Here is a 10,394-nt window from a genome sequence, read left to right on the forward strand (position 1 = left end):
GGGATAAATGCAGCTTTTTGGGCCCGGAGCAGCATCCGGCAGAGCCACGGCGCTCCCCCCGCGCCGGGTTATCAATCCCTGCTCAGCAGCGCCAGCGCCGGGCTGGGTCCTCTCCACTGGGAGCCCTTTTCCTACCCTCTGGCCACAAGAAAGACCAATGTGGCTTAATTCTGCACAGTATCAACACCAAACAGACTCAGCCCGACGCTACTGGCTTCTCTTAATTCGTCTTTGTACTCCTGGTTTTTCATGAATTTTTAAAAACTTTCCATTTCTCTGCCTCTTCCCCGCCGGCTCCGGGTGGCTCTGTGGGGGTGTGCGTGCCCCTCACGCCTGCCTGGGCTCTGCAGCCCTCTCCTTGTCCTCCCGGAGAAAACAAAGGAGAGGGGAAAGTCAGCTCGGATCTCCCCAGCCTGGAAAGTTTTTGGCTGGGCTGGGAAAGGAAATCTGCTGCAGCTCAGCTGAGGAAAGGAGAGGTGCAGTGGTTATCAGATCCCTGGCACCTGGGTCCTGGCACAGCGTGGTGGCAGGGTGGCATGATGCTCTGCCTCTCATCAGTATCCCTCAGATGTAAAGCGACAGATGGTGCCACTTGGAGGGCAGGGCTGGAGCGTGGGGTGGAAGGAGGCTTTTGGAAGGGAAAAGAAAATTATCTGAGCCCTCAATTCACTTGAACACAGCCTGGATGTGGCTCTGAGCAATCTGATCTAGTGTGAGGGGTCCCTGCCCATGGCAGGAGGGTTGGAACTAGATGATCCTTGAGGTCCCTTCCAACCCTAACAATTCTATGATTCTATGATTCTCCATCCATGAGCAGGAACTGAGAGCTGCCTTCTCCCTCCTAGTCCTTTCCAGGAGGCAGAGAATTTAAGGCAGGAAAGAGGGAAATGAAGATTCCAAGATGGAAAACACAGATCCCATGAACACAGCCAGGCTGGGCTTGTCCAGAGGCAGTGTTTTGCTTTGAATATAGCCACAGATAAGCTGGGAGCCTCCTTCCACCCATCCTAACCGGAGCCTGGCTCCTGGGGCATGCAGCCCTGGGGGTCTGTGTCTGCTGAGGATGGCAATGCTGTGGTGCCACGCATGTCACAGCAGCCCCCAGCCCCATCCTAACGTGCAGCTTCCCTGGAGGCATCATCTCCCCTTGTCCCACCCAACAGAGCATTGTGGTGAGCCCCCTTTGGGGCTGGGGAGGTGTTTCTTGGCTGTCCCAGCAGAACCTTTGTCTTTAAGCCCTCAGTCGAATGCTGGTAGACAGGCAGCTTGCATGGCACTTGGATTGTTTTCCCTTTGGAGGAATCAAGTGCATCATTGTGGCTGCTGGGATTCAAACTGATGGTTCCAGGGCCCCAGATCTTTCAGTGCTGATGCTGAAGAGCAGGAAGGCATTCCCTGCAGGAAGATATTCCCTGCAGGAAGGCATTCCCTGCAGGAAGGCATTCCCTGCAGCGAGACAGCCACTACATCAGACAGGGAGCACGCCACGGAATAATGATGTACAACTGGCCTTGGGGCACTCTTTGCAGCTTGATTGGCCTCGGTAGCAGAAGAATAACCAAGACTTTATTGCTCCTTTTCTACTGATCTTTACTCCCAGCTGCTTTCTTGGAGAGGCCTGGGTCCCCATACCTCATCCCACCAGTCGTGAGTTGCTGGCCAGGTGCAGAGTGCAGGTGGTTCCCAGGACAGGGCTGTGCTGCTGTGGGCTTCATCCCTGCAGGAAAGCCCGACACACACACACACACACTCTTTGCCCAAGACGGGTGATGAGATCTGGGCACCACTTGGAGCCTTTTCCCCCTCTTCCTGCAGGTGCAGTGAGCTCCTGGAGCTGCACCCCGTGTCCTTGGCTCTAGCAACCAACCTTTGAGGGCTGGGCACCTCTACTATGAAGAAAGGGTGAAAAAGTAGGGACTGTTCATCCTGGAGAAGAGGAAGCTCCAGGGAGACTTTCCAGTGCCTTTCAGTGCTTAAAGGGGCTGATCAGAAAGCTGGGGACAGACTTTTGTGCAGGGATTGTTGTGATAGGACAAGGGAAGATGGGAGATGCCCCGTCCCTGGAACCATTCCAGGTCAGGTTGTTTGGGGCTTCCTGCTTTAGTCACAGGTGTCCCTGTTGACTGCAGAGGGTTGGACTGGATGACCCTTCCCATCCAAACCAATCTATGATTCCACAATTCCATGACTCTCTACTGAGCAGAGAGCACCCTGCTGCTCACCCCTTCACGCCACGTCCCCTTCACCAGCACCCAAACCACCTGACATGCCTGGGCAAAGCCCTTGCAGCAGCAGTGATGCCCAGGAGCTGACTTCTGCCCTCTGAAATCCCCACTGCCCAGGCAGGAAAAAAGAAGCAAAGAGCCTTTTCCACCTGGGAAGCTGTTGGCAATGCCCAGCTCCTGGTGCTGTTTGCAGAGGGCGAAGGTTGGAGGGATGCAGGTGGTTTGGTTTGGGTTGTTTTTTGCCTTTCCTTATGAGAAGCCATGCTGCAAACAGCCAGATTTCTAAGATTTCTCTATCATTAAAATGTAAATGAAAACAGACACGAAAACAATCTGAATTTCCAGCCGAGTTGCTCTTGCTTAATATTCTACCCTGGAGGGGGATGTGCGGAAGCAACAACATTTCAAAGGGAATCATTAAAGAAGGCAGGCTCAAACTGTGTTTTCATCAGATACCATGGCACAGCCCAGCACTCAGGGTCTTGCCCATCCTGCAGCTGCTGGAAAGGACGAGCAGGGAAGAGCTTTGGGAAAAAGAATCATCCCAGGCGGGGTGAGGAGGACACACCCCCCACCCCCACCCCTCACCCCTGCCGAGCCAGGGCTGTGCTGGGACGTGTGGCTGCTTGCCTGGCCAGGGAGGGTTGTTAGAGAATCCCAGAGGCTTGGCGTGGCTGGGGTTGGAAGGGATCTCTGCAGATCATCCACTCCAACCACCCTGCTAAAGCAGGTTGCTCAGGATCACACTGTTCCTCTCATCACCAGGCAGGGGCAGGACAGTTCCCCTCCATCCCTACCCTGGACCCAGACCTCCATCCTTTTCCCCACTGCCTCTCCTGTCCATCCGTGCTTCCTGGCCTTCAGGATCCATGCTGCTCCATGCCAGGTCAGGAGCTGCATGGAAAACACTCCCACCTGCCTGACTTCAATGCCCACAGGTGGGATGGCAGAGCCCTGCCCAGGGTGCAGTGAGGATAGAGTCCCTCTACTCCCCACCACCCTCCTGGACCTCCCAGCCAGCAGCAGGTGCTCCCAGCACAGCAGCACATATGTATCCTATAAGGGTTGACATCATCTCTCTGGACAGCTTCTGTGAACTGGGGAGGGACAGTGGTGGTAAGACCCTGGGGCTGCCCAGGGGTGTGGAGCCCCTTGCCACGCTATGTACAACATTCAGGGCAAGGGGAGCAGCCTTGGCTGGGCTCAACTTGCCAGCCAAGAGCAGGGGAAAGCCTTTTCCTGCTACAAACCAAGCACAGGAGATGTGGAAGTCTCCAAGACACAATAAACAGGGGATCCCAGGATGCTTTACATGTGTCCCAGTCTAGATCACTGGATGCTAATGGCCCAAGGTGGTTAATGTTCTTCTGTACTTCCATGGCAGCAGTTATCACATCATTCCATTTTATTTTTAAAGACTTCTTTTTTAAGCCCACCAAATACTGGAAGGAGTTAGAATGGATTCCAATTACAAGGTAGAATATTTCCCTCCAAAGCTTCAATAAATAACTTGATTTATTTACTTTTTTTTTTGGTTAATGCTCTTATTTTAACCTCCAAAGAAAGGCAAAGTCTGCCAAATCTTGCTCAGTGCAGTAAAACCAGCCCAGTGTTACAGGGATTTCATATCATAATAACAACAAACTTCCAGAGGAGACCTTAAAAACAAAGGACCCTGTCTGCTGCTCATGGAAATTCAGCCTCATGCCCTGGGGACTGCAGCTCCTTTTTCCCTGCATGCCAGGGAAGCCTTCATGTGTGAGCCCCATCCCCTCCATGACTCCCTGCTTCTCCACAGCCCCTCATTATCACCCAGTCCCAAGCCCACCACGGGGAAAGTTGGAAGAGACTTCTGAGGGTCAGCCAGTCCAAGCCTCTTGCTAAAGCAGGGGCACCCACAGCAGCCTGCCCAGGGGCACAATGGCCAGGGGGGTTTGGAATCTCTCCAGAGAAACTCCACGATCTCTCTGGGCAGCCTGCTCCAGGGCAGCCTGCTCCAGGGCTCCCTCACACCAAAGAAGTTTCTGCTCCTGTTCAGATGAAACCTCCTGGGTTCCAGTTTGTGCTCATTTCCTCTCGTCCTGTTGCAGGGCACCTCCAAGAAGAGCCTGGCCCCATCCTTTTGCCCCCCAACCTTTAGGTATTGGTAATGGCCTCATCCAGAGTCTGATGCAATGCTCAGTCCTCCCCCTGACCTGGCAGCCTTCAGAGCCAAAGCATCTCCTCTGAGCCCCCAAGAGCTGTGAGCCAAGAATCCATCCCTGCTTTTACCAAGGGTTGGTAAAACCAACCCTAGAGGATGGAGATGTCCTCAGAGTGGTCCCCAGGCACATCCCTGTCCAAGCTGGTGCCTGCCCATTGCACCCATCCTGCATGAGGCTGGATCCACACCCACAAGAGAGCTCAGTGCTGGGTGCAGAGTTCCAGCCCTCTGGGGTGCAAGTGCCTGGGGGGCTTGAGTGTGATCTTGGCTCCCCCCAAGCTGGCCCAGGCTCAGCCTTGCAGCTTTTTCTGTCTTTATTGTTTTTCCCCCTGCAGTTGGTCAGGATTTTAATTAATTCCCAAATCTCTTTTGGGCAGTGGAGCTGGGGCTGGAAGAAGCTCTGTCTGAAGTCGATTTTGCAAATCAGGCCTGGCCATCTCAAACCAGCTCTGGGGGCAAAAGCATGGGGCGGGGGGGGGGGGCTCCCAATATCCGAGGGGGAAGCCTCCTGCTTGTGGAGCAGATCCTCCCCTTTGATGTCCTCCCGCAGTTATTCTTTCATTTCTTGAGCAAATAATCTGGATTTTCACAATATTTACCTTGGAAATAATTATTTGTGTAAAGCATTTGCCCAAGATAAACAGAGAATCACTGGGTCTCTGCGGGGCTGGGAGGTCTCCCGTTGCCCTAAGCCTGCCCCGGAGTGTGTGCTCCGTGGGCAGCAGCCGGGGTGGAGAAGGGGAAAGCCTTGGAGGTGCATGTCCTGATGAACCTGCGTGTCCTAATGAACCTGCACGTCCTAAGGAAGCCAAGGAGGGCTGGGGACAAACCTCCTGGTAGCCCAGGGCACGTACAAGGGTAGAAAAAAATGCAGCCTCTTCACCCTTCATGAATGATGTCTGTAAAAGGGGCTGTTGCATCCCTGAATTCCCACAGATTTGGAGGCTGTAAAGGAGAAGCAGGGAGGGGGGAGGATAAAAAAAAGGTGAAGGAAGGTTCAAAGACTGCTGCAGCTTCGGTTTTTCATCTCAAGTTAATCTCTGCAAGGCCTGAGGCAAAGTCACCTTTGGGTCAATACTCAGGTGTTTTTATCTGCCATCTCCATCTGCCCTGAGCTGCCCCCCAGCCCTCCCCAGGCTGCCCCTCCAGCCCTTCCCAAGCTGCCTCCCAGCCCTTCTGACCAGCCAGGGCTGCAGGGCAGGGCGGGGGGTGCCTGGGGAATCCAGTCCCCCTGGTTCCAGCCAGGTTCTCCCAGGGCAGAGGGTAAACCCTGGACCCATGCTGCACCCCAGCACCAGCTCCCCACCACCCACTGCCCCACAGCTCTGGGGACAGAGCAGAGCAGTGAAACACTGGAGATTTTAAAAGCAAAAAGGGTTTCCAGTTGAGCATGGATTAACTGCCAGGTTTGGGTCAGTGGTGAGCGCCTAGGGGTGGGAGAAGGGTGCCAGCACCCTCAGCCTGCCACCCACCTGCAGTGACCACAGGGTGGATGCTCCCAGCAAAGACCCACTGCATGCCTGGCAGGCTTGGGAAGGGCAATAAAAGAACAAATCCACCTGGGCTCAGCTCTTTCACCTCCAAGGCTTTTATTAAGGTGTGCAACATGCCCACAATCACGGCTGGGATATGACACAGGCAGCAGGCACTGGGCAGCAGCACGGCAAGCGGGAGGGTGATGAGGCAGCAAGAGCTTGCAGGGACACTGCATGGGGTAAGCCCTGGTCACAGGGTGACCTCCAGAATGTCCTTTCTAGCAGCCAGTTTCACACAGATCCAGCTTTTAGCCATGGGTGGAGGAGGCTCAGCCCAGCCCCTGGCCCATGGGTCATTGGTGGGCTTGGCTATGGTTGTTTATCTGTGGTGCAGGAACTTCTAGTGGTCAGTGGAGGCTTGGAGGTGTCCAGGCTACCAGCTGCATGTCCATCTGTCCATCTAGGTGCTGCTCTCTGTCACCAGAGCAGGGTCCTGCTGAAGTCATAGCTGCCTCCCAGCTCTGCTTCTCTAATGGCAGGAAGAAGAGCAGTTCTGAAACCTCTCAGAATCCTTTTCCAGAGGAGAAATGAATGTGTGGCTTTGCAGAGTGACCCTGGAGACGACAAGGAGCATGGTCCCCTCCTGGCTGAGCCCTCACTTGCAGCAAAACCACCCCAGTGCTGCTCCTTCCACCCCAGCACCTTCCACAGAACACACACCAGATGAACAGCACAGCGCAGCAGGCACACACAGCACCTCCTTTTTAACCTCTCTTTGAGAGGACTGCCGTTTGCATGCTGGAGAAAACCTGGATGAGGAAAAAAATACCCTTTGCTTTCCAGTGATAAAGGAACAGAAACACCACCAGCAGGAGCCTGCAGCCTCCTGATCACGCACTGTGCTGCAGCAGCTCCTGCACCGACAGACCTGCACTGGCTGTGAGGAGAAGTCCTGATGAAGCCTAACCCTGAATCTACAGGACATGGATTGGATTGGAATCTGTTGACATTTCAATGCAAGCATTCTGAGGTCACTTCTCAGAACAACTGGTTGGGTTTTGGGTGGTGGTTTTTTTTCTTTCCTTCTCTCTCCCTCCCCCTCTCTGTGAGTTCAGATCTTATCTGCACAGCTTTCACCCGGTGCAGTGGGGCGAGTCCCTGGGGCAGCTCAGTGCACCCTGCTCACCAAAAGCACCAGCCGTGGCCGGGGGTGGCTGGGTTCTGCTGGTGTGGGCATGATGTGAGGGATGAAGTGAGCTTGTGCCCAAGCACATGCTGAAGAGCTTTACCCAGGCACAATTATTAAAAGCTTCACTGCCCCAAGGCCCTCGTTGCCAGGCTCCTGCACGAGGATCTCACCCAGCCTGGCACATGTGTGGCTCAGGCAGGCTCACACAAAGGACCATAAATGAGATTTAAGAGATGAGCTTGGTCCCATCAAGCTCAGCAAATCCTGAGCCCCTGAGGTCTACCTAACCCAACATCCCACAGCCCCCAGCCCAGCAGGACATGGAGCAGGGACAAGCTCCTGTGCAGAGGGAAAACCAAGATGAAGGCTCTGGGGACTTGCAGCAATGATGGACAGGCATGGGAAGGACAGGGTGGGCACCCGGGGTGCCCAGTGAGTGCTCTGCACCAGTGTATGGTACAGTGACACCACCAGGCAGCCCTGTGCCAGCCAGGAGGGCAATGGCTGGGCTGGGCAGCACCAGTGGCATCTCAGGGGCTGGGGGCGGCAGCCGGGCACAGAGGGCCGTGCTGCATGCAGCGGATCAGCTCCTTGCGGTTGTCCAGGATGGTGTCGAAGCTCTCCTGCAGCCGGTTCTGCTGCTCCACCACTCGCTGCTGGAGGCCGTGGATCCAGCGCAGCAGGGCCAGGCGCCGGTACATCACCAACTGGATGTGGTGCTTCTCCTTCTCCTGCTCCTTGAAGCGCTCCTTGTCCTGCAGATGCTGCATGGCCTCTGCCAGCACTGGGAAGAAGGTCCCCGGCTCAGACTCGGTCATCCCCGGCGGGGGTGGGCTGCCGGGGAGGGGCGCAGCGGCAGAGGGGTCCCAGGAGCTGCCGCAGGCACTGTCGGGGCTGTCGATGCTGAGGGAGCTGCTGGCGTAGCCGTTGTCCTCCACGGGGGAGCTGGGCGGCTTGCTGTACCCCACGGCTGGCTCCTCGCTGAGAGGGTTTTGGCTCCCAGCCCCGCTGACCTCCGCTCCCTCGGGGGGGCTGCGCAGCCCCGGCTCGGGCAGACACAGGCGGGTGGCACCCGGGCTCGGGGCGGCGTCTGTAAGCCGGCCCTGGCCCATCTGTCTCTGCGTTAATGACAGCAGATTATGGGGTGGATTTGTGGTGTTTTCGTTCCGGCTGCAGCCCTCCTCCAGCAGGGTCCCCGGCGCTGGCCGGCTCCAGTTCTCGTTGCTGTCATACACCTCTCCCACGAAGTTGGAGTTGGAGTCCTGCCCAGGCTCCGGGATGGCCGTGCCCAGCGCCGGGACCCCCTGGCCCTGCCGGAACGGGGCACTGGCACGGGCACCGGGCGGGCAGATGGCAAACATCTCGCTGGTCTCCTGCCTGCAAGAGACACAGAGGCATAATGTGCCTGTGGGGCACCAGCCTGGCACAACCAGAACTCTGGGCAGCCACAGGCAGAGAAAATACTCTCTGATTTTATTTTATTGCTGTTGCAGGTGTTAAAAAAAACCCAAAGAGTAGATGTGGCACTTTGAGACATGGTCTAGTGTCCACGGAGGTGTTGGGTAGAAGGCTGGATGTGATCTTAGAGGTCTCTTCCAACCTTAATGACTTTATGAATCTATGAAAAGAAACTTCTTCCAAGCAAACCTCCACCAGCCCCAAATTACTGCTCTGCACAAACTCTGCCACCCTCCCCATGCTGGGCTGTTGGTCAGGTCTGGTCTCCACCAGCACCCAAACCACTTAACCCCACTTGGCTGCTTCCTTCTCCACAGGACTGGGAGCAGACAGGACCAGAACAAAGCTAACCCAGCATTTCTCGCTGGGTCACTGGCAGCGAGGGCTGGTCTCCAAGCGCTCCCAGCGAGGCCACGCTCACAAGAATCACATGAAGGAAAACCCATCATTGAGTGTCCTGGGTTCACCCTGGGAAGCAGCACAGAGGCAGGAGGGGCCCAGGGTGCAGCGTGCACTGCTTAGAGTGTGGGGCACAGGAATGGAAAGAGCCACGAAGATGCATCATGATGTGGTACAACCCTGGTGCCACCACCTCTATTATGGACCCTACAGCTCTGGACCCCGGGGCTGGTGATGCCCTGCAGTGTGCACTGTGCCCAGGGCTGGACAGCTCAGACATGTTCGTTTGCAAAGGCAAGGCTGGCACCAGAGAGAGAAGGGAGAAAGTCTGTGTAGGGCTGGCCCCATCCTTGCTCCCCGAAGGCTGGGGACCCCCCTGCTCCCCAATCCCCAAGAGCCTGGGACCCTCAAAAGACCTGAGACCTCGCAAAGGCTAGGACCCCTTGAATACCTAAATCCTTTCAAAGGTTCTCCACCCCAGTCTAAAACCCCTCCTAAGACTAGAACCTTCCCCAAAAGCTGAGATCCCTCAAAGGTTGTGACTCTCCCAAAGGCAGGAACCCCCTGAAAATGAGCTCCCCCACCTCCCCTCCCCAAAGACCTGGAACACCTCTAAAAGCAGGGACTTCTCTCAAGGCTTGAGACGTCCCCCGAAGATCTGGAACCTCCCCCAAGAGCTGAGACCCCCCCAAAAACTGGGACACCCCCGAAAACCTGTAACCCCCACCCCGGAGCCTGGTCCCTCGCGGACGACGCACCGCCGCCCCCTCCTCCCCCCGCCAGCAGCTCCCCGCGCTGCCCGGGAGGTGCTCCCGGCCCCGCCGCCGCACGGGTGGATGCGCCGGGGCAGATCCGTGCCCGCAGCCCCGGAGCCGCTGATGGGGACGAACCGAGGAACACCCCCTGCACCCGCAGAGCCCCCCACACCCGCGGGAACCGGCGCCAGGCCCCTCCCGCCGCAGCCGCATTGCGCCGGGACACAGGCGGGAGCCGGGGCGGCGGCTGCGACCCCCGAGCGCAGCCCGGGCCCGGCCGCGAGCACTCACCGCGGCCCCCGGGCTCGGTCCCGTCCCTGCTGCCGCCGCCGCCGCCACGGGTGGGAGCGGAAGCGGCTCACGGGGGGAGGTGTCACGGCAGCACTTCCGAGGGCTCCGGGCTGCGCCGGGGGGGGACCGGGATAGGCGGGAAGGACACGGGGATGGGCAGGGGGGGCAGCCGGGCGGCTCCCGGGAGCTGCCCGCTGCGGCTGCACCGACCGGCGGTGCTTGGGGGGGGTGGGGTGTCTGTCTGTCTCTCCATCCGTTTTTCTGGCCCTCCATCTATCTCTATCCTACATCCTATAGCCTCTATCTCTATTGCTGTCTATATCTACATCTGTATTTGTCACTGACTCAGCAAGTCATGGAATCATTTGGAGTGGGGAAGACCTTTATGATGCTCAAGTC

General features: G+C 56.9%; 1 protein-coding gene across 1 annotated transcript; it reads right to left on the reverse strand.

The window, feature by feature from the left end:
• Positions 1-6,840: 6,840 nt before the first annotated feature.
• C20H1orf216 (chromosome 20 C1orf216 homolog) lies at positions 6,841-10,077 on the reverse strand. Its single transcript, XM_054170657.1, has 2 exons — positions 9,996-10,077; positions 6,841-8,469 (listed from the first exon to the last, which is right to left on the reverse strand). Exon 2 carries the CDS (start codon positions 8,451-8,453, stop codon positions 7,623-7,625), a length of 831 nt encoding a protein of 276 aa, XP_054026632.1. The 5' UTR covers positions 8,454-8,469; positions 9,996-10,077; the 3' UTR covers positions 6,841-7,622.
• Positions 10,078-10,394: the final 317 nt, after the last annotated feature.

Source organism: Dryobates pubescens, chromosome 20, assembly GCF_014839835.1.
Source record: "Dryobates pubescens isolate bDryPub1 chromosome 20, bDryPub1.pri, whole genome shotgun sequence".
Taxonomy (NCBI): Eukaryota; Metazoa; Chordata; class Aves; order Piciformes; family Picidae; genus Dryobates; species Dryobates pubescens.

Excerpts from the sequence above, each read along its gene's own strand:
- C20H1orf216 (XM_054170657.1), bottom strand. The coding sequence starts at position 8,453 with ATGTTTGCCATCTGCCCGCCCGGTGCCCGTGCCAGTGCCCCGTTCCGG.